Below are 24,809 nucleotides of genomic sequence, written 5' to 3' on the forward strand. Positions count from 1 at the left end.
TGTGATGCAGATATAAATATCAATGGTCCTGCGTTTCTCTTAAGAGTTTCATCTAAGCATATATAGATGGGATGAGTTTGCAATGAGCTTTCATTTCCTCTGGAATGACCAATCCAAATGTAGGAGATATTTCAGAGTTTTTCACTCTGAGTTTTGGAGATGCTACAAGCATGAAAGCTGGCCATCAGTCCACATTTAATGGTTACTTTTAAAAAATGAAACTGTCGTATATGTACATGTATAAATGAAAAAGCAAAAAAAAAATTTTTTTAACATATTCCTCTATATGTTGGTGGTAGATTCAGCGTGAAAAAGGTTGAACCTCATAAGCCAGGAGGTTTCGGTCACTGCAGCTTTGAGGAAAGAATGCTGTCATCCTGTTACTGTAGTAGGATGACAGCAGTTTCTGGACAAGTTGTAGTATGGACATGTTGCACCTCTCCTTCCCTCTTGTACTTAGACCTGTTCATAAAAATTACATAATATTACATAAAAGATAATAAGAAATAAGAAAAACTTAAAGTTAAATATTCACTTGCAGACTTGAAAGGAAGCTTTAATATGGAATATTTTAACTATATGAGCATTTTCATGCAGACAGGCTTTAAATATATGCTAAATATTTTACTGTATTGTTCATATCCTATTTTCAGACAGTAACAGTTTCTGAGAAATAGACATGTCTTATGCTTGGGAATTCAGGGGCTGGGTATAACTGTTTTTGTCCTCCTTCCTTAGAACTATTAATTATTCTGTATGGATCCTCTATAAATGTTAAAACTATTATACTATACTATATACTATAATACTATAAAACTAATACTATGAAGTATTATAAAATTAGCATTCTTTTGCATGCCAGGAACATGATAAACTATTGTTTGGGAGTAAGTAATACTTTTACAAGCTTGCTCACATAGAGGGAGACTTCCCATAGTGCCTGTGTGCAATCTTGTTTCCTGTTAGAAAAAAGTAACTCCTTAGCAGCTCTGCATATGCTGCCAGTAAAGGGCAAGTTGCAGGCTGTTAGGAGTGTTATTGTGGAACAACTTTTCATGACTACAGAGATGCAGAAATCACAGCTGGATTCTGGAGTGATTCAGAGGAGAGAGCAGTTTCAGCCACCACTGTGCCTATACAGATGTAGTACCACATACAGTAAGTCCTAGGGGGTGTGGTATAAAGATTATGCCTGCTCTGCTATTCATACAGAACATATGGGAAGGGAAAAATTTTGGTCCTTTCTCCTCCCCTAGCCATCCTCTGGGCTGACTGCACCAGTGCAACAGTTTACAAAATATAAGTGTACAGAACTACACTCAAAACTGTCTTTTTATGCCATTGCTCTCAGGGATGTGCTTGAGCTTAGTTTGAATTGCAGTTAGTTGGAGCTAACATCAAACACAAAATTCAGATGTACACTGGAAGTCAATTAGAGGAAATCTTAGGTAGTGAAAAAGGAACTGAATGCTTTTTTAAGTATTTTCTGAATGTGGTAGCAGGATTTGGATCTCCACACTTGGGCTGAAGTGGCTATCCATGGAAAGCCTCACTATCAAAACAGCAGAAGATGTCCGATTTTGGCATTGATGTTGCCAGAGCCAAGACTTGATTCAACAGCATATGGCAATGTAGATTTATGATTCAGAGCTTCCATAAATTAAAACATGTAGAACAACATTGGTAGTGAAACCTGAACATGTTAACTAACCCAGAATTCACAGCAGGTTTTGTTAATACAGTTTGTACATGTATGAATATTGTAACTTTTTTTTTTCATTATGCTTAATTTCTTTTAAGTCTCAGTTGTTGAAAAGTTTGCCTTTCCATTCGCATTACTTTCTCTCCTCACTTGTTTTCTTCACAGAAACCAGGAATGGATCTAGCAGACACCTACATTATGTTTGTTCGGCAAAACCAGGATATCCTTCGAGAAAAGGTCAATGAAGAAATGTACATAGAGAAGTTATTTGATGTAAGTAACTAGCCTTGCAAAGTTTGCTGGTATCACTGCTACATCAGAAGGGAAAAGCTGGACTTTGATGGTGTTCAGCAAGCTGTTTAGATACTCTTCTCTGTTGATAATTTTTTCTTTTGTTCATTATTTACAAGCTTCAGCTGTCAAGTGTGGGCTTTCTTTAGATATTTTCCGTGTGAAACTTTTAAGTGCTAGAAGACAAAATTGGTAGAATGTTATTATTTGAACAAGTAGTTTTTCCACTGTGAGTAGTCCAATTATATTCCATCTTTTGATTTTTAGTTTGTTAATGGAGAGGATTGGATTGGTGTAGTTTGTGGATTCAATTGTAGACCAAATTTCACTAAATTAAGAACTTCTACATATACCACTGCCTGCTTGTATTCAGAAAGAGTATACAGATGCCAGGTACATCTGTGGGTTTGGCTGGTATTTCTGTGGAATGACTTTTAGAATTTTGTTTTATGGATTTCCAGTTTTAGACTTCTAATTTCTTAAAGTTGATTTTTATAAACATTTATTGAATTTTCAAACTCATTTCCAAATTTCTAATCTGACTTCTGCAAGTTCAGAGTAGTCCTCATCCTCAAGGTGTATGCAATAATTTTCCTCAGCTTTGATAATAACTTCTGCAGCCTTCTTCCATTCATTCTTTTGCCCTGATTCCTCATAATTTTGTTAGAAATGATCACATTTCAGTTAATTCAAGTTCTGACTACTAATTTATGTCTAGTATGTCCTTAAGTAGCTGAAGGAGAAGCTGTAGGCAGCTGAAATAGTACCTTCTGTATAAATTTAAAGCACTATACTTGTAAAATATATGTAAAATAAAAGCTATTTTACTATAAGGTGGGATCAGTTTACATGACAATTATCCCTGTCACAATTACATAGGAATTTGAAAAGGAAAAGAAGTCATCTCCAGCACTGAGAAATGGAATTTATTACAAAACTAATTCTGGAATGTAATATACACTTTGAAATGTATTTATTTGTGTCATCTCCTAAGTATTTTAGAAAGCTTTTTCTGGCAGTTTAATTTAATTATGCAAGTTACAGCAAATGTTTTCATAACAGCAATTCACAGCCTTTACTGTGACACTACAGTTGTGGCAGTCACAGAAGGTCCCATAACATAGACTCTCAGCCATGGTATGTCATGTCAGTGTTTGTTGTTTGTTAGGCTGGGTGGTCAAAATAAGACTTAACTCTCAGATTTTATATTTCCAGACACTCCCAGCATCTTTACAAAACAAAAAAAAAAAAAAAAGTATCATCTGTTTTAATAAGCTAAGTGCTAATATGTGTGAAAAGAATGATTTTATAAAAGCTTTGATGCCCTGCAGGGGTAGAAAAATTATCATCCATCCAGCTGGCACCTTCACAAAGTACTAAAACCATATTAGCAACTTCTGCTTCAGTTTGCTTTTGCAATGAATCTGCAAGCATATGTTTCATTTTCAAGTTTCTATTTTTTTGTTTTTCTTTGGAGTTATTTTTGCTTATGTTGTCATTTCCTGAATGTTAATAAAAATATCTGCCTAAGGCACAGTCCAACTCTCACTGGAGAGAGCACATTGACTTTCTTGACGTAGTGGGATGGGACTGATTTTCAGACTGTCAACATGGGGCACTGGCCAAGGCCTGGGGCATGGCCTGAGAACTTGTCAAGGGATCCTCCAAGCCGTTAAGTCACCAGCACAGTTCCTGGCAGGATTTTAGCTTAGCACTAACACAGGGGCAGGGCTTCGGTGGGGCTTTAACATGGGTTCAGAACCTCTCCTGAATTTTATTTCAGCAATTAAGCTTTTCAGCACAAGAAAACATCTCCTGTATGGACACAAGTTCTGATACAACACTTGCCTTTGAGTTTGCAAACCCATTTCTGTCCCCTTTTACTCAGTAGTATACATTGAATGCTGCTGTGACCAATGCTTGTATCTGTAAGAAAAGAAAAACTATATACATATTGTGTATTTTTTTGTATCAGATATCTATTTGTGTCTATTTTTCTTTCTACATGCTGGTATCACATTTCTATGTCACATCACACTGGGAGATCTTATTGATTGGACAGATGCAGAACTAAAAAAGCATTAACAAATATGGAAGCTCATAGCATGCAGAAATGTAAAACAAAGTCATCTCACTCTGTTAATTTGCCTTTCCTGACATTAATTCAAATTTAGAACATTATGACTGAGCAAGATTTTGGAACTTACTTTTGAACAGTTATTTTAAATTATTGCTTTAGAAAAACCTAGGTACTCTTTTTATAAATTCAAATCTATCAAGTTATATTTCAGTAGAAAGAATAAAATATATTCACTTTTTTATGTAAAGCCACTGGACCGGATAGAGCTGTAGATCACAGTTGCTTTCCTCTTAAAACACATTGAATTAGTATCAGCTAAGTAATCATCAGCATAGTGAAAGAGGAAAAGTACTTTCCTGTGCTCCAGCCAGGGAAATGCTTTCTACAGAATAACAAAAAACCTGACTTTTCTGTGTGCTAGAGGTCTTAATTATAAATATAGATAAGATCAGGCCTGAGACACTATTTTGACCCCACAAAAATGTATAATTGCAAACTATTTATGTCCAGATATTACTGACTTGATCCAGAGCTACTATATGCTAGTAGCTATTATGGTGACCAAGTGAACAGCATGTCTATCAGATGAGTTATGTGCATAACATAGATTATTTAAATTTAAGTATACTATTGATACAAGTACAAATGCCTGCCAGTGAGTCACGATATGTTAAAGCTAGGAGTTATAACGTTTTTAATCTACCTGAGAAATTTCAAACTGGAGCAAAGACAAATAAATATGTGGTGTTTTATGGCAGTGTTAGGTTATAAAAGCAGTGCCCTGCTATACAAAAACATGAAAATAAGGAGAATGGAACTTCAGCTTGTGATATGATCCCTTAAATATGAAAGAGGTTCAAGTCTCCTGTAACTTTGAAAAAAGACTGGGCTGGTAGGTTTTTCTGCACCATTTTAAAATCATTTAAATCTTGTGCTTCGCTACATCTGCTGATCAGGCAGGAGAACCAAGGTGGATTTTTTTTTCCTTCCTTTCTACTGAAAAACTCAGCTTCAGGATACATTTCATTATTACCTCCTCCAGAAGGACTATATACAGCAGGCAGAGTAATATGACCAGGTGCTTCTGGTAGCAGTGGTCTCTCCCAGGTCAGTGTGCAGCGTTCCTGTTCTCAAAACTGCTCACCAGGTTTGAAGTCACAATGATTTTTCACTTGGTCAGTTTATCAAAGACATGGGTATTTTTGCCTTCCTTGGCAGTATGGAAATGATCTTCCTAAAATCAGGTGAGAATTTTGCTTGTCAAATTCCCTCTGTCACAGGGATTCAGGACATTTATCTCCTACTCTCATGCAGTAACAGCTTATAGTTGAGGGCACAAGAAGAATGGAGAGTAGTGTTTATTTGTTTTTAACATCACATTTCTTAAAGAGCACTTGAAATGTTTATAATCTATTGCATATGATTAAGCTCTGCAGTAGCTCTGGGTTAATGTTTTAGAAAATGTGCATTACTTTAGTTTTATTTTTTTGTAAATAAATTTTAAAATACTTGTTTTCAGAAAAGACAGTAAATCAAGTTGGTGAATGGAGAAATTAAATATTTAGAATATAATTACACAAACCTAGAATAAATAGAGAATATTACTAATTATTATTAATGCCTCTCTTATTTATAAAGACAATCCATTTCATGGATTGAAATGGAAGAGCATCTGTGCTACCTATCAAAAAACAGTGCTGTGTAACTGATCACAAAATTATCAGATTTTAAAAATACCCAACTATGAAATTCCCGTGTGATCTGGTTCTACCCTTACAAAATCAATGGGCCTTTTACCATTAACTTTAATAAGTGCTGTGTCTATAAACATGACAGGTTATTTCCATTGGCTGGTCTTAGATTAATGTTTCTACTAGAATTTTTAAGATGGGACTAATAAATTATGAACTCCTGAGCATTTTAAAATACATCAGACTTGTAAACTAAAAGCTATTTCCTTTAAACAAAATTCTATTTTGTTGACAAACCTCTTGGAAAAGCATTTTTTAAATTTTGCATACAGCTCTGTTAAAATATCAATGCAATACTTACTTTCTGTAGTAATGTCTAGTTCCTAAGTGCCACCTGGGTAGATTCTTGCTTTCTTTTACCTGTGATTTGCATGTGAAGTATGGATATTTTAAAAAAATCATTCCAGACATTTTTGCTTCAGATTCCTTCTTGGTGTATTTGCCATTGAGTGTTATATTTGTGTCTGTTGTGGAAAACTTATGGTGTAAACAGATGTATGATTACAGTTTTATGAAGACTATATGTGCAGTGAAATCTTTATGCAATAAGTGATTGCTGCACTGAGAAATAAAGAATGGTATCAGAGAACAGCTTTAATGTATCAGTGTTCAACCATGGATACAACTGAAAGGGTTTCCAATATTTTAGGCTGTCGTTTCTGGGAAACCTCTCCCCAGGTGTACCATAAACACGTAAAATAGCCAGAGTGCACATCCTGGAAAGGTGAGCATTGGCAAAGTGGTGCCAATAGTTATCTTGTACAAGATGGCACCTGTGAGCAGATGTTGCCCATCTCCTCAGGGTGCTAAGCTGGTGTGAAGTGATGCAGTATTCCTGCTGACTTTGCAGGGACTGCCCATGTGGGAGGACTTCCTGGAGGCTGTGGCCTCGTGCGTGGTAGCAATGCAACAGGCTGTGTAAGAGTTGTGGGAGGGAACTCATACAACTGTCTTTGGAGTACAGAAAGACTGAACGTCTTTGTAAGCAGTTTAAAAGCTTAAACACTCCAGATTAACATAGCTGGTTTTGGCTTTTGTATTTCAAAGGTTCAGATGTAATGTGATATTCTTGTTCTGTTGAAAAACTGCTTGTATTTTGTCAGGAATATTTACTAAATGCTAGTGGTGTTCCCATATCCCAACCATTATTTTAATTTTCCATTAGTAGCAGGGATGGACAATTCAAGTTCAATGATGTACTTGAAATTATTTGAGGTCTTAATTATTCTTCAAAGGTTTTTATGATATGTGCTCTGCTCAATGGCTAAAGGGAAATATGAAGTACTCATCTGACTAATTTCTGTTTGCCATTCATTGTGTTTGCCAAATGCTTTACTCAATTGCCTATTTTCTATAGGTTTCTGACCTATTACAAAAAAAAGTGTTTAAAAATGTGCAAATAGTGGTGTTACACAGCTGAGAACACTTAACTGAGTTTTCAGTAGTACCAACTCCTTGTGTTGTTTATGTCTACCTCAAAAACACTATTTTTGTAGTATTTAGCATTCAACAGTGTTTTTCTAGAAAATTTCAATTGTGATTTTTTTCCTTATTCTCAAGTTACTTCCTGTCACGCTAATTTTAATAAGTAATCTTCACTTTTGTTGTTATGTAATTATTCACAAGTGTGTGATTTGACAGAAGGTCTACTTGGTTAAAGGCCACATTTGAATCAAAAGCTGTGTTTGTATTAACCTCTGAGAAACATGAGAGGACCGTGCCTAATTACTTAAAAAAATACTCAACAAAAATGGATTGTAGCTTGTTGATCTTCTTATTTCTTTGATAACTCAGAGTAATCTTCAAGAAATATGTGGGCTTCTTTCTCAGATTCTTGAAATTTGATCACAGTGCAAAATTGTCCTTTGGCTCAAGCCCAGAAATACACATCTTTGCATGATGCACCTGGACATATGTGGCAGGTCTGGTAGAATCAGCTAATTAACAACACAGGCTTAAACAGGCACCTCATCTGGCAGTGTAGTTAGTTGCCTGATGGTGCTCAGCAGGATTTGGTAGTGCTTTTTATTTTTCTATCCTAATGGTCTGCTGCCCACCTAATTTTGCCTTATTGTCAGCCACTACTTACCGCAGCTTGAGGCCCTCCCAGGAGGCTAAATTATTATCAAAGGATTAGGGAGATGTAGCCTTGCAGCTCTGACATTTCTGATTACTTGTCTATGCCAGAACAGTAATTAGCTGTGACTAATTAAGAAAAATGTTCCTGCCATAGAAAACCATTTAAAAGAACCAAGAAGTAGAAAAGCAATTGAAAAGCTGAGCAGTGCTCAGATTTGCCGATGCTCTTTAGATTTTCACCAAAGTCTTAACTCATCTTTAATTATGTCTCTTATTTAATGGAGGAAATAGAAAGCTCATGATATGAAAACCACTCTGTAGTTGTCTCATGAGCTAACAGAATTGTTTTGTCATTTTGAAACAGTTGTTGCTTTTTTGGTAAAAGAATTTTAAAGAAAACTGTAGGCAGTGTCACTGAAAAAGTGAGTTATGTTGACATGCTCAAATATAGGAAATTCTTCTGTTGCTTCTGGAAGCAACATCTTGCAAACTTACAATCCAGAGTCTTTTTAAAGTTCACTAAATTATTCCTGATGTTTTCAAATAGACTTGCCTAATTTTTCAAGGTAGCAATCTCTATTAAAGAAAAAAATTCATTTGAAATCTGAAAAATGTAACCTCCATCTGTTCTCATATAGTGTAGAAGTTTCCTTTGATTTTTTTTTTTCTGGATTATGTTGATAAAATTAGTGCCCACTCTTGGAGGGTGCTGATTATGCTGCTATGGCTGCAGCAAAGCTGCAGCAAAGCTGTTGAAATCAATACAACTACAACACACTTAAAGTAAAGCATGTGCTTCAGAGTTTCCTGCTTCAGGATCAGAATATTCAGCACTTTGTAAGCTGTTTTATACTGCAACTGATAGTATTTTCTCTAGAGAAACATTGACATAATATGATTGTATTTTATATGATTTTGATATGATAAACTTTCACGTCTTCATTCTTAATGCCATTCTTCATTCCTGAATTTCTATTTTGTTATGTACCACACAGCCCAAAAAGATACAAAAATTATTTTCTCAAGACATTACATATCCTATAGTCCAGTCTGCATTTAGTATTCATGGAATGGATGTCTGACACCTTTTTCATACCAATTCAATCATATTAAATTTTTCCAGCTGGGAAGTAAGAAACTATGAAATAGTTACTCTGATACCTTGCTCAAAGTGCTCTCTGGGTATAAAAGGGAAATAGAAGGTTATTTTTAGGGCACTAAAACTCATAGTCTGATATTCAGAATTCTTTATACTGCCCTATCCCCTAAATTCCCTGACTTGTGTGATATGCTCACTTTTTTAAGAAAGGAAATAAATAACAATGTATAAATTGCACTTAAAAGGCAATTTTAAATAGGTGTTACAAGTCACAACAGGAAAAGTGACAAGAAAAAAAATCCTAAACTTTTAAGCTTTATTTTAATGCCCATCTGAATTTTTTTTTCTCTGAGGGAAGTTTTTCAATCAAATAGAACCAAAAGGGATTTTTGCTTAATTGTTTGGGGAGGGTCTATAATACTGGGAGCTTCCAGTACAGTTTCCTCATATGCATTTCTGGTATATACTGTTTATTCATTTATTAGTTATATGGATCTATCCATCACTCACAATATCCATTCACTAAAAACAATAACAATTCTAACTAATCAAAGAGAGCTCCTTCCAACATCCAGGCTTAATTTAGTCCTTTAACCTTTTTATCCTGCTAGGCATAAAGTAGCAGCATCTCATTCCAGGCACTGCACTTCTTCTTACCTAGATGGCTTGAAATGTGTCTAGCAACTTAATAGAATCAATTGAGCATGGACAACTATAAAAATACAAAATAGCACTGAAACTTCAGATGAGGCTGTCAGTAAGTGTTAACTGTGGCTGCAGCTTTCACATTCTACACAGTCAAGAGAAATCAATAAGGATTGTACCATTTGTATTGTCTTACCTACTGTTTGTTCACCATGAAGTGCCAGGCACAAGCACCATCTAGGGAATATTGATTTTTTGATGTACTGTAATTCACACACATATAAACAGCAGGAGAACCTTGTGGCTTCTCAAACCTTACTTGCAGGTTTGATGTTTTTACTTGTATTTCATTTGGGTCAAGCTTAGTTGAAAAAGGAAAGTAAAACAGAACTCTTCATAAATTTTCACAAATAGGCACACAACCACATTGTTGATCACATTACAAGAAAAATAGTGCCAGAAACCATAAGAATAATCTGGTTTTATTATAATGAGTCAGGCATAACAGAAAGAGGTTGCTATGTTACAAACCAGAATAGATAAGGATGCTGCAGGGTGCTCTGACACAGATTTGTCAGTGGAAAGAGCTTCTTCACAGGTTCAATCATGGGAAACGGAAGCTTTAGTACTGATTTAAATGTGAAAAAGTGTTGAACTATATAGAGATGATTTTCCTTAAATAATTTTCAGGTGTTTCAAGGTATATTTTCTTAATTTACATTTCACTGACTTTCTTTTGCATTTTACTGCATTTAAAGAGCAAGGAAAAAAAGTAAAAATAATTCAGAGAAAAATCAGCTCAAATAAACCACCCAGCTGTAAAATTTACATAGCTGAAAAAGTGTTAATGGCAACAGGGTCCAGGATGGAAAGAAGCAAACCAGGCACGTGCCCAGTCCAAGGATATTTCAGCCAAAGAGAAGGGGGAGGAGAGAAGCAAGAGGGAGGTAGGAGGCTGGACCTCTGCTCCACATCAGGGAAGCCCAGAGTAGTATCCAATTGCTGTGGTGTAAGAGAGGAGTAGCTGCAGCAGTGTGCATCTCCCTGTCAGCTTCACAGCTACATCCAGCTCCATCACACGGCACTGCAATAACTTAAAGAGTAAATGGATGAGTCAGGATTGATGAGGTGGAAAGAAGTGAGCTGCCTGTAAATATTCCCTCAGAAGAACTCAGGATGGTTTAAATACTGTAATAAAAATATGTACTTGACCTCACTCCACAGAGAGTCTAAGTAGAAGGTTCTAGGACAAAAAGTCTAATGTGAGTGTAAAAGCTACAGCACAGATTCTGACCCAGTTTCAGCCATTCTTGCTTTTGGTACTGAGATGAAGAATATTCTAACTTTAAGGGAGGAGTGCAGCTAATAGGAGGTCTCCTGTGGTCACTCTGATAATATCCTACTCCGGGAGTGAGAAGTCCCCAGGGATTCTGTATGAGTGGGGTAAAGCAGAGATGGGTGTCTTGATTGTATACCTTACAGGCAGAGTGAACCCAGACCTATAGCCTTACTGAGGGCCACAAAGATGATTCAAGGGCTGGAGCACTTCTCCAGCTGGGAGAGCTGGCGCTGTTCAGCCTGGAGAAGAGAAGGCTCCAGGGAGACATTAGAGCAGCCTTCCAGTACCATAAGGAGTCTTAGAAAAAGGAGGGAGATAGACTTTTTAGAGGGGTGTGTGGTAACACAACAAGGGACAGTGGTTTTAAACTGAAAGAGTGTAGGTTTAGATTAGATGTTAGAAAAAAAGTACTTATTCAGAGGGTAGTGAGGCATTGGAACAAGTTGCCCAGAGAGGTTGGAGATGCCCCATCCCTGAAAGTGTTGAAGGTCAGGTTGGATGGGACCTTGAGCAGCTTGGTCTGGTGGGTGGCATCCCTGCCCATGGCCGGAGGGTTGGAACTGAATTATCTCCAATGTCCCTTCCAACTCAAACCATTCTATGATTCTGTAATGTTAGGCATTCACTTCGGAAGACTGCTTAGCATTTGTAGGGCTTTTGAAACTAAAGTCTGATAGCAAGAGGCAAGTGTTATAATGAGTAACAACTTGGTCATTTTTCATTATGTTAATTTGTTTATTTTAAGGATCCAAGCTGGCTTTCATTTCAGGGTCACTCAAGTGATGTTCCCTGTTCTGTGCCTTGGAGGATGTTTGTGGATATACCCAAATTGCAACACAACACAGTGTAGCAAGACTGACAGTGTTTGCTCCACAGAGTTTAGCACCAGAATAACCTATGGAAGTTTTGTTCACAGATGCAGTGTGTTTCCAGAGCAGAGAAACTGTTTATACTGTTAGTCTCTCACAGTCACAAGCATCATGCTAGTACCTACTGTTTAAAATCAGAACAGTAACATTACATATGGCCAGATATGGAAGGAAGTTACATGTGGCTAATTTTGCAAACTTCCAGTTTCCCAGCTTATCTGCCATATGTGAAGAAGCCAGAAAAAAAAGGAAGGTCACAAACATTATAAAGTAGCATAAATATTGTAAATTGCTGTTTAACAACCAATATGAAATACAGGGGAATATGAGTATTGTATATTTTGTATTAAAAGTGTATATTTATTTGTGAATTGGCAGCAGTTCTATAGCAACTAGCCATCTTCTAATTAGAAGCCAAAAATATAAAAAAAAATACTTTCCTTCTAAAAGATAAGCTTTTCATATGTTAGATGTTCTTTGGTTTTTCAGAACTATGATATTCTTTTTGATCAAGAATTTCAAAGATGCTTAATATGCTTTTACATGAGCCATGTTTTTTCTTTTCTTCTTGTTATTGATTTCTGAAAATTAATTTTGTTTCCTTTTATCATCAAAATATCCCATCCAACAACTGTTCACTTGTTTGTTGTCAAAAGTCTTTCTGAACAAGGTCTTTCCATCAAGGTTTGGGTTCTTTTTTCTGTTGAGCTCCTTTCCTGATTGCTTGGGGAGTGGCAGTGGGAATCCCTCATTCAAACAGGCAGAAAAGAGACTGGCTAGAGACTAAAGTATTTGTTCTTAAAAAAAACAAAATGCAAAAGAAGCATCACCAAGTAGAGTGCAAGAAGCAAGTTCTTAAATCTACTAAAATCCGATTAAAAACAACAACAACAAAAATAAACGGGGGTTGGAGGGTGGGGAGGGTAGGAAAAATTTCAAGTGTGTCAGGGGTACCCAAACAGAGTTTGTAATTTCAAATCACTAAACTTACACAATCTTGTATCAGAAATATGAGTGCTGAAGCAGACAGTGGTGTCCGATTCCTTTCACATCTCTCCTTTCCTGATACATATGTACACCTGCAATTTAGGCTGTCAACATTTTTGCACATTCCTAAGATAAAATTCAAAATGTGACTTAGCGTTCCAGGCCCAGAGGAGGAAGCAAAACACGGAAGCTGAATGAAAGCCTGAGATGTTTCCAGGAAGGTTCCTGGATAAATGGTGCCACGCATTAGGAGGGCAAGACACCAGTGAGGTGAAAGAGGAATGTGTCAGAGGCCCAGAGCAAAGGAGGAGCTCATGAGGGAACACAGGAGCATTGCAGCAGAAATAAGTGACGCAGCAATGGGAGGACTTCTGGACAAGTCCTTGAATTAAAATGTTGGAAGGGACTGTAGCAAAATGGGGAATAGAGATAGAGTTTTTGCATTTGACACAATATTGATTTAGTCATTGACATTTTCCAGATCAAGGACTTTTAAATATCTGATTTTTTTTTTTATTTTTTTTTTGTACAGGGAAAAAGCTTTATTTTTTTGTCCTTCCTGCTAACCCTGCTGTTCCAACAAAGCCAACTCCATGGATTTTCCACTCATACATAGTTTAATTTTAATTTCTTTCAATTTATCTCAAATAGAAGTTCCTAGGGGGAAAAAAGATGCAAAAGGAACAACAGGAAAAAATGTGGTGGCATCATGAGGACTCCTCCTTGACTTGGGGGATGCTTTCAGAGTTACCATGACTTCCTATCTTTCAGAAGAGTGTATGAACTCATCATTACTGAGGAAAAAAATCTTCATTTAGATGGATGACATCTATACCTAACTTTAAAATACAGCTGTAACTTCTAAACCTCTCAGTTTTTTCTAAAACACTATGAATGACATTTGTGTCCCTCCTTATCTTTAACATTCAACAAAGGCAATCAGTATGATTACTCATATTTTGTAAAAAGGGAAATAAATTATGCAACTTGAATCAGGACCTTTTTTCAGCTTTTGATGTTTATGTTTATAAGAAATAACTTATTTATTTTTTTTACTGTTTAACATTTTTTAAATGTCCTGAAAGTTCCATGGTCTGCTTGTAGTGCTATCATAAACTTGAAGCAATATAACAGCATTGACCTTTAATAAAAACTAGGCATTTTAGCACTTAAATTTTAACTCATGTTTTGTCTTATTATTTTCATAATAATAATCTCTTTATTATTTTCTCCTTTTAGCTTATGCTGCCTTTAGCGTTCAGTGTCTTTAGTGAGAAGCATACTTTTTGTTACTGTTTCTGGTAGGGCAAGTAAAGCTGAAAGAAGTAGAAACATCCTGTTGTGGTCTGAGCGACTAAATTCCTGATCAATAGCATGATAAAGGCTTCCGCAGGAACATAAAATGCAGTTCCTAGAAAAGCTGTTCCCCTGCCCTACTCAGTGGAGAAAGCATAATGACAATGCCCATTTATCAGGAGCAGTCAAGATATAGAAACTCAACGGGGTCTTGTGGCTTAGGCGTTAGGGATACCAGCCCTAGAAGGACTAAACCATTGTGTATTGCTATGTATTGAGCCTCCTTCCAGGTGGCAAACAGCTGCACCTTTTTATAAATCTTCAAAAATAAATTTGAAGTGCTTGCTTTCAGCCAATAAGTGTTATATTTAATTGAACCATTCTGCGAATGTTATAGCTGAGGCACCCAGAAAGGTGGTGAATATTTATTATATTTGTTTTGTATTTCCACCGGTCAGCAGAATAATGAAATTCCTTAACTACTTCTCTTTAACTTGCCTGAAGAAAGCACGGTATGTTGCTAAATCGCTTTTCACTAGCCCTGCCGAGAAACAACTTTAATCCTTGTTAGAAAATTGCAGAGTCTGGGCCTGACAAAGAGCTCATGCCTGGCGCATTGTGAGCGCTGGGAGCGGGGCGAGGGGAGCCCTTTACAGCTGCGTGCCTCCAGCCCGTCTGAGCTGGACTATTTAGGCAAGGAGGTTTGTCAATTCCTCCTGACAATGGAACGAGTTTTTCAGTGCCTGTAGCTGCGCCGAGCCCCGTTGGGGATCAATGCTGGCCATTCAAGCTGCACCCTCTTTCATTGCTTTGGTTTGTTAATTTAAGACTAAAGGTCTGCTGAGGGGGTTTAGGGTGTTTAAGAAAGCTGATGAACTGTTTAAGAAATCTGATGAACTGAGAGCGTTTATAGCCCTGGTGTGGCAACTATTGGCACTGAGGGAGCTGTGTCCTTGTTGACCCTCTTGTTATTAAAAATGCACAAGTGCTGCGCTTCTCAATATTTCAACACTCTTTCATTGTCAATACCACCTTCTGAGCCCTTCAGCTTGTTGCTTGCTCTAAAGATCTTCTTAGATTGGGTTTGAAAACTTCACCTTAAACACTAGATTAGACTGATGTTCTGTTTTCCGTGCTCCTGTTGATTTGTTGAACCTTCCCAGGGCTGGAAAGCAAGTAGCAGCTTGATGGGGAGACGGGCTGCTAATATGATTTACCAGTGTACAGTCATGCACAATAAGTGTGAATAAATACAAGGGTCTCACAGAGTCAACCCTAGCCTTTCCTTTTCTCTTATTTTTTACTTTGAAAGAGGTATCTCAGGAAAATGAAGTGAGTAATGCATGCCCTTACAGGAGCTGGATGGGCTGTGAATAAGGAGAGTGGAGGAAATAGCGAGGCAAACATTTTTGTTAAAGTGGTTGGCTGCTGTTATCTGCTGATTTGGAAAAAATATATAATAAGCACTTACTGCTTTACTCTTGCATAGACAACAGCAAAGAATGTGGCAGTAGTACCATATAATGAACATCTGCAAGAGATGCATTGTCCTTTCACTGCTATTGTTACTAATGGCAAAGTTACTTTTTCTTAAAGCTGGTTAAAAGTGATTGTTGTTGTTGTCGCTATTGTTTTAACTGAGTAATCTCAGGACAATTATTCAGTTGCTGAAGTTTTGGAGCTTGCAGTACATTCCTATCAGTCACGAGATCCATCCCTGTGTCTCTAACATGATCATGGTTGTCAAAATGTGTGGCCTTGGATCCTCTGAGAGGAATTTGCAGTGCTGTTGTTTTTTAACAGATTCAGTAAGAAGTTATAGGGAAATCTTTATTTTCTTGTTATGGAGTCCATCATATTTAAGTTTATGCAGCTTCAGCCTATACTAAGTCCGCAAAACTAGTGGATATAAGACCAATCATTAACAAGAATCCTACCCACAAGTACCTCTGAGAATTCTAAAAATATTCTGAAGGTATTTTTATTAAAAATACTGTGAAAAAAATAAAAATACTTTTTTTTCTAATAAGACGGTAGTCATTTTTTCTGAACAATGTTGACAGAAGAGCAAGTACTGCAGTATAATTTCACAATCACCAAATTAAACATTTGTACTGAAAGTTTAATGCATTAAAGCTAGTCAGGAAAACATATTGTATTGCTTTCATTCATAAAGTTGAGTAGAGAATTAATATCCTCCAATGTCTTAGCTTTGTTTTCAGTGCATCTAAGAATATCACAGGTATGTAGAGTTAAAGTTTTACTGTATCCATCTTAAATAAGCTTCCTGGTTGGGCTTTAAAATATTTTTCCAGAAAACTGGAACAATATATTGTCAGTGATCTGTCTGTACTGTTGCATGAGAAAATCAGTCTCAGAATTTTCAATCCTATCTGTAGATTGCTTATCTGACCAAAATTGAGCCCATTCTGCATTCTGCTTGATACAAACAAAATACGTAACGGATGCATTACTGGAGAATATCAATTTTCAAAAAGCTCCCCTAGTGAAATAATTCTCTTTACCAGGATTGTGTTTACAATTAAAAACAGTAGGGTCTGAGTGATAATATAATTTCTTGGCTTATTTTATTGCATTTGGATAGAATGTTTGATGTAGGATTTTTTATGTTTATTTAGATCAATAGAGTTCCCCAGTTAATAAGCACAATTGTATTTAATTTTCTAGACATCTGTATACATACCACACCTGTCATGTAGTTTACCACTTAGTAACAAATCTGTCACATTAAAAATATTTTGCAGGTACCTACAAAGGAAATCAATACCAGCATGCATGTTGGGGTGAAATAATGTAAATAGGATCAGAATGTCATTCAGTGATTTAAAACCAGTATTTTATGGATACCTAATCAGTCCCACAATTTAGTGGCTAAATCAAGCTACTTTTATGAAATAGGTAGCTGTCTGCCTTTTTTGTGGTGCATTTTTTCACTTCTGTAAAATAGTAAATTAATAGGAGAAACTCTAAAAAGTAAAATTTCTTTTCAGCTATTTATAATTAAAATATAATTTAACACATTCAAAAAATAAACAGAAGAATTATTATATGACTATTTCATTTCAAACTTCTCTTAAAACTGATAGTTATAATGTAATGAAACTGTTCCCTGTAAGGAAAAGGTATTTGTAGTTACTTACTATATGTCTTTCAAGCTTTTTACAGAGAGTTTACATTTTGATTGAAGTATTCTATTTCTTTCTTTAGTTACATCCAGTAGCAAGTAATTTGTCTTCATATTTTCAGTATATATTTTGTCTTATTTGTTCATGTGGAGGTGGATAATGAGACATGTTAGATACTTCCTTTGAATTACTCTCACAAAATACACCTTGCCTAATATGCTGCATTTTTAAATATGCACGATTTCCTCTCTTTGCATATCTCTGTATTTTGCAAAGACACAGGAAATTATATTAGAAAAGAATTTAAGCCTCTTTCCTGTGGGAAAAGAGACTAGAGACACAGCTATGACACAAACTCTTTTAATCTCTCACTGTTAAAAATGAAAAAAAAAATCCCTTCTTTCTTACAGTTTGACTAAATAACATCTGGTTGTGATTTTACAGGAAGGGGAAAAATGCTACAACTATATTTAGTAAAATCTCTTCTAATCCAGTTAATGTGAAAGAACTATTACAGTAGCTATTTGGAACTGAGCATTTTTTTACAGTAACATAAACACCGACAGCAGAGGGTTTATTCTTAACTCATCCATTTGTGAACTGTTGAGTGAAAACATACCCATGCCTAAGACATAAAAAGGAAATAAGGTAGGCTGTAATTATAATTAGTAATTAATGTAAACCAAAACCTTAATATGGTTATTTTGGGAAGGGTGGAGTGGTGTTTTGATTATATTTAAAAACAGTTTCCAGGGATTTTTGATGGTTTTTACTTAATGATGAAGTGATTAAAAAAAAAAAAGAAAGAAAGAAAATAAAAAGACAAGTTTCTGGTACTGTTTTCCTGCCTGGATTGAAAAATCTAGTTACTGTAAATTCTTTCTCAAGGTACCATACTTGTTTCTATCCTGGCTGTTTTAGCTGTCAATTCTCTCCTGTAATTGTATCTTTAATATCCATTCTCACTGACAGATAACCAAGTGCATAACGCTATTTTGCTTGAATATGTTGTAACTGAAAGATAAAATGGCAGGTGCTAATTCATGTAAAGAATGGTTTAGGTCAAGTTACTTGATTTCCTACTGACCTATGCAATTCTCATAACAGGAAATTATATCATTGTTGACTTCAAGTGCTGATCTGCGATCATTTCAAAGTGTTTCATTACCTCTCATTACCAAATCTGTTAAATGAATACTGCAGGGTTATTTGGTGGTGTTTGTTGCTGGTTTTTATTATCCTTCTTTTCAGCAATGGTATAACAACTCCATGAAAGTCATATGCATGTGGTTGGCTGACAGATTAGATGTTCAGCTTCACATCTACCAGCTGAAGACTCTCATCAAGATAGTGAAGGTAAATAAAATATGTTTGCATTAGACTGCATAATACATAGAGAAAAGTAATAAAGTAATAACATGGATGGTCAACCCAAAATTTAGAAAATGTGTGGGTTTGGGTTGGGATTTTTTTTTCCCCGCAGTTGTAGCAAATTCCAGGAGTAAAATATCTTATTAAACTCCTTAATGTTAATTTTATGTGCACTTGTATTTTTATAAATTCTAGACTTGGGGACAATTAAGGTCGGTCTGAGGAATTTTGCAGCTAGCTGTACAGCATTGCTGTATGATAATTATTATTAAATTATTATTTCTCATTACCGATCTTCTGTTTTACCTGAATAATTTCAATAATGTTCCTTCTCCATTTTCCCCTTCTTCTAAAAATAGAAACTATTTTTTTTTTTTTTTTTGTGCACATGTCATTACTGGGCTTAATTAAAGTATTCAGTGTATTAAATAAAATTTTCTAGTCTTTAATACTCAGAGATAAGTATCAATAGAAATACCAATCTCTTCTCTTCAGTCCTCAGTGATTTACATTGGCCAATGTCAAATGCTTCCAAGCAGAGTGTAACATGCCTTGCAATAGGCAATTATGGGTTAACCTACCATAAAAGAAAGTTTGCTCCTACTTCCCTTTCCTAACTCCCTTAGGCAAGAGACAGAAAACCATTTCAGATTTTTTTTCCTTCTAATTCTGTCTTGTTTAACTTTGGACACTCTTGTTATCTGTGCAAATGTGGAATAAGAAACACCTGTTGTCAGTGATGACCTTGATTTCTGAAAAAAAACTCCTCATTAAGTTCATGCATGACTATAAAGCCAGAAGCATTTTAATTCATGGGCACCAGAATTGCAACTACAGCTTTCAGGATTCACTAGCAAAAAGGAACAGAAGAGAGAGAAATGCAAGAAAACAGTCATAATAATTATGGCTCCCTGAAACACCCAAGCTTAGCTTTGCTGTTCTTGACCTTAACTGATTTCTCTGGGATCAAGATTTGGCTTTGCACTTGATTGGCAAAAGCAGTTTGCTGTTCCTTGTTAAAATGAATGGCTCTTGTGAAAAGTTTAAAACTATTCTCAAATTAATCACAGAATCATAAAATGGTTTGGGCTGGAAGGGTCCTTAAATATTGTCTAGTTCCAACCCCTCTGCCATGGACAGGGACACCTCTCACTAGACCAGGCTGCTCAAAGCTCCACCCAGCCTGGCCTTGAAGACTTACAGGGATGGGGTATCCACATGTATCTGGGCAACCTGTTCCAGTGCATCACCACCCTCACAGTAAAGACTTTTACAAATATCTAATCTAAACCTACTCTCAGTTTGAATCCATTCCTTCTTGTTCTACCACTCCATGCCCTTATAAAAAGTCCCTTTCCAAAGTAGTTATCATCCTCTGAGGAAGAAGATACATGTTAGAGGATTTAAAACCTGTGCCCCATGAGATCTAAGAATGGGCAGGCTAAATTCTACAAGAGAAATATCAGCAGGGAGATTAAAGGAAACTCTTACAGAACTGAATTTCAGGTGAATGAGCAGCACTGCCAACCTGCCTTCCCTCTGCCACCTGGCACACTGCTTAGCCAGTGTTGTTCAAAAGCCAGAGGCTCCTGCTGGAGGTGGGAACACTGCTTTTGGCAGTGGCCTTTCTGTGCCCATATACCTGGTTTGCTCTGCTTGCAAATTCCAACTGTGTTATTCCATGGCACCTTCTGTGGATATTAAAGACTGTAGAAGATGACGTCAATCATATTGGTTCTGGAAAACAGAAGATTTTGGTGGGTGAAGATAAAACTGGTAAAACAGGAACTCGGCAGACAGGAGGCTGCTGGGAAATACAAAACAATGGTTCAAGAAGCGTATCATAAGAAACTTTTCCTGCTGCAGTCCAGCTGCAGAGAGACATGGGGAGGCACAGTTCCTCCAAAATAGAGTGAATGAAGGCATTTTTGCATTTGCTTTAGGAAAAAAAACCAATAAACAAACAAATTAAACAAAACAAAGCAAAAACAAAACACAAAAAAAAAAAAAACCCATAGGAAGCAGTATTGCTCCTGTCACCTCTTAAAAATATTCTAAAAAATTTTAAAACCACCAGTAAAACCCCAAATAAGTAGGAGGTCATTTTTGAAGGACACGGGATGAGTAAGAGAAATAGAATTCTTTCAGATTTGGATGCAACAAGAGTGGTGCCCTTATAAAGAAAGCCTAGAAGAAGAAACATTGTTCCTTTATTCTCTTTAAAGGCTTATGATGACATAAGGGTTTCATTAGATGTCTGAGACACGTGCAGAGGGATGTGACTAAAGAAGGGTCAAGGACCAAGAAAGTTAGGAAGAAATGAAAAATTAAGCTTGGAAGTGAACATTATTATCCTGCAAAACTATGTCAAGAGAAGAGCAATGTCTGAACCCCAGAGTGCTGGTCTGAGAATGGGAAGAATACAATGAAAAAGTGAAGTAAATTGCTGTAGGACCTGTTAACAACATCAAAGCAAATTGAATGCACAGTGTTATAAAAAGGGAATGCAATGGTGACACTTGAAAAAGACCAGGCAGGGTACTCGCAGGAGTGTGTGAGCAAAACATAAGCTGCATCCATTGACTCTGACGTTGACCTGTGAAAGTCAAATAAATCTCAGTTGCAGTGATTCAAACAAGGTTTAAATAATCATCATAGTAGCAGGAAAAAAACCTCCCATCTGAATGTTACCCATTTTAAGAGTGGTCTTTTGCAGTTCTCTGAAGTATTGAATGAGACAAGATCAAATATTTTCTTTCTCTAAAGGATGCATAAGGTCTCCTCCTCAGGCAGAGGAATGGGCCTGATAGCCCTTAATTATCTTTCATTTTCTTTTCCCCATATTCTCTTCCAAAACATTGAGAATTTGTAATGATAGCATACACAAAATAAGAAACTGCCTAGATCAACTTGTCCTTTTTAAGCCTTTATGGGTAACATGAGTAAAGATTATTTCTAATGTGTTACCATTTAAAAATAAAGTATGTGGATGATTTTTCTGTGTGCTTACTTGAACATAGCATTGATGACTAAAACAATTCCACTCAGAATTCTTACATGATGGAAAAACAAAGAAGAAAGAAAGGATGAATACCCGGGAAACAAAATCTTCTGAAATGAAAAAAAAAAGTATACGCGAATCAAAGTGTAGAGACTTAGAATGTAAATTAACTAGGTCGTCACCTCAGAAATTCTGACATTATATAGTATAGATCATAATCTGTATTCATTATTAGAAAATATATTATAATGTAATATATAATCATTCTTTTTCCACATTTGGCATATAAATGTATAGAGAAATACAAATAAAATTACACTATGGGGAAAGGGTCAGGTATTTACATTTTCTGTGAAATGACAGAACTGAACTACCTGTAGCCAGATTCACATTTCAATAAGTATTTAGAAAAAAATCTCAGCTGGTGTCTTATTGAATAAATTAAAGGAAGTTACTGAGAAATCAGCAGTTAGATTATGCTGTAACACAAAATACAATCTCTTAAAGAAATTACCGTCAAATTAGAATCTCTGGAGTTTGTAGAAATCTCACACAACCCAAAAAGTAAGACCCCCAAAATCAAGGTGATAGGTCCTTACCTGCAGGAGGAATAAACCTGTGCCACTGGCACGCTAGAAATGGCCAGTATATAGTGTATAGTGAAAGAGTACTCAGACTTGCTGGAGTCCAATTCAGGATGTTTTACTTTTGCCACAGAAAACCTACCGAGACTTCAGGTTGCAAGGCGTGATGGAGGGGACGCTGAACAGTAAAACCTACGACACCGTGCACAGCCGGCTGACTGTGGAGGAAGCCACAGTCTCAGTCACGGATGCAGGAGGACTTCAGGGCATTACAATGAAAGACAGTGATGAGGAAGAGGGATGATTTTATTTCACAAAGCATTCAGAGCTGGGGGGTGATGGTCTGAGGGTGGGGTTTATCTTTGCCTTGGGGTTTTTTGGCAACTTGTCCTTGTAATTGCTTTTATAGTTTTGCCTTATGATATTGGTGCAGAAATGTAATTTGCTCCATTAAAAAAAGAAAGACTATCAGAGGAAAAGTGCCAAGAACTTTTTGAGACTAATGGTTGTAGCATATTTTTATGTATAGCTTTGCTTAGGGCTGCAAGAACACTGGCATGGAGTTTGAGTTCCACTTGTGATTACATTTCTTTCACTTATGTTTGCTACCATTTATCTTGTATCTCCATCTGATATTGATGTCCTGTGCTGAAATAAGATGTGTGTCTTACTTAAAACACAACTATACAGGAAATCATCCTTGGAATGAGACAATGCCCTAGGTAAAAAAAATACAGTGTATTTTCAGGATTACAATCTGTTCACCTTTTTTTGTGCTTAATTTTACATCATTATGTGATGTGCATTAAAAATGTTAATATTGCTTCTTTGTACATTGAGGTTGGTATGTAAGCAGAAGAACTTCAAGGACAGTCAAACACATAAAAACTGCTTAGGAGTGTTGTGTCTATTCATTTTGCAAGTTTAATGATATCTCATGCCATTGGATGTCAGTAAGCTTGCCATCTATGTTTGTATTTCTGTGAAAATTTTCAGGCAATAAGAACACGTTTTGTTGTGGCCATTTATGTATCTACCCAAGTTTGTATAGAATTCTACAATTAAAAGATGTTTTCAGTATTTCAAACAATTTGAACCATTGCATTATTCCTCATGAGAATGAGGTTTTTGAATTATTTCATTTACACAGTGATTTATAGCAAATATGTTTCTTTTATGGAGCAGATATATATAGCAAACAAGTACCCAAGGACACAATGCCTTGATAAAGGAAAAAAGCAAACAAAAGCCTCTCAGTAGCAGATGAACAGACAGGGCCCACTGCCTGCTTTTTGATGCCCTCAGGATGAACTAGAAAGAATTCAAATTTTCATCAGTCAAAATTCACCACAGCTTATAAAAAACTGAGCAACCTTTTTTTGTTGTTGTTTGTTTTGTGGGAGCATGACTAATTCCTGAGTTTATGTACACAAAATCATAAAGAACACAGACGACACCCAAAGAAGTAATAATAGGTTGCTGAGGTCCTTGTTGAGCCACAGGATTATACCTAAGGGACTTTACTGAGGAGCTGTTGTGGGTTTACAAGGTTGATGTGAGGTTTTTGTGCAAGAACAGTCTGTAGGATTTCAGGGGTCTATTGCAAGCATGCAGGGCTGCAGGAACTGAGAATGAGAGCTGCAGGTAAAAGTGGCTTTCAGCACACTTGGAAGCTCAGCCAAGCAGGGAAGGGCAAGATACACTTCTAGCTGTCTACAGAGAAATCCTAAGTGGCAATTTTTTTCTGTGGCAAACCAGCCTAATCATCTCATGAGCTGAGGTGAATTGAGCTACAAGGAAGAACTGGGAGCTGGTAAGCTAGACCATTCTGCTCAGCTTTTTTCATCACCATCTCTGCTGGGCTGAAGGAGGCACAGGAAGCCCAAGCATTATTCTTCCCTATTATCAGGCTGCTAGATGGCTGACTTAAGTTTTGATAGCAGTAAAATAATTGCATATTTCTTTCCTGTCATTTGTCCTACTTGTGCTGGTGTGTGGAAGCTGACGATGCTTGAAGGGCCATTTGGGACTCTGGCTGAGACCCAGACTTGGTAAGGAATAACCTGCCTGGGCAGGAGCTGCAGCCTCAGCCCCAGTCTGGCTGTGGCAGGCAGCAGGATGCAGAGGAAGCTATCCAATGTAACACCCATCTCCTAAACCTAATGAAGCAGAGAGATCAGTGTCAGTCAGGCACAAAGGGAGTTTTATCTCTGCAAAAGTCTCCCTGCTTCCCTCTCCTTATCCTGACATTCCTTAGACCCTGCAGAGGTGCCTGTGGAGAAGCTAGGTGTAAAGAAGTAAAAGCAGGTATCACTTCAGCGGCCCTGCAGTGCTTGCCAAGGCCTCATAGTGCAGAGTTGTGACAGGTCTGTGCAGGGCTTTCACCAGAAGAAAACAGATTTTTAAAGTTCCAAGGTAACACAAGAATAGGAAGCAATATCCAAATTGAGCGCTATCCTTAGCAAGCCACTAACAGAGTATAGAGCTGGAGTGGGACCTAGAAACACCAGGACAAAAGTGTCTGTCATCCAGGACAGCCCAGGAGGTAAGTGATGGGTTTATCTCCTTC

The 24,809-nt window shown here is 36.7% G+C and overlaps 1 protein-coding gene across 13 annotated transcripts in view; it reads left to right on the forward strand.

The window, feature by feature from the left end:
- CADPS2 (calcium dependent secretion activator 2) overlaps positions 1-23,320 on the forward strand; it is a 281,026-nt gene extending 257,706 nt beyond the window's left edge. For 12 of the 13 annotated variants that reach the window (XM_085568961.1, XM_085568954.1, XM_077783432.2 and 9 more), the window contains 3 exons: positions 1,868-1,975; positions 18,536-18,640; positions 22,374-23,320. In XM_085568961.1, coding sequence (XP_085425087.1) covers positions 1,868-1,975; positions 18,536-18,640; positions 22,374-22,544 — 384 coding nt within the window. In that variant the 3' untranslated portion in view covers positions 22,545-23,320. The other variant, XM_085568959.1, reaches the window with a different exon arrangement.
- Positions 23,321-24,809: the final 1,489 nt, after the last annotated feature.

The sequence above is a fragment of the Lonchura striata genome, chromosome 1A (genome assembly GCF_050655825.1).
Source record: "Lonchura striata isolate lonStrDom1 chromosome 1A, ASM5065582v1, whole genome shotgun sequence".
Classification (NCBI taxonomy): Eukaryota; Metazoa; Chordata; class Aves; order Passeriformes; family Estrildidae; genus Lonchura; species Lonchura striata.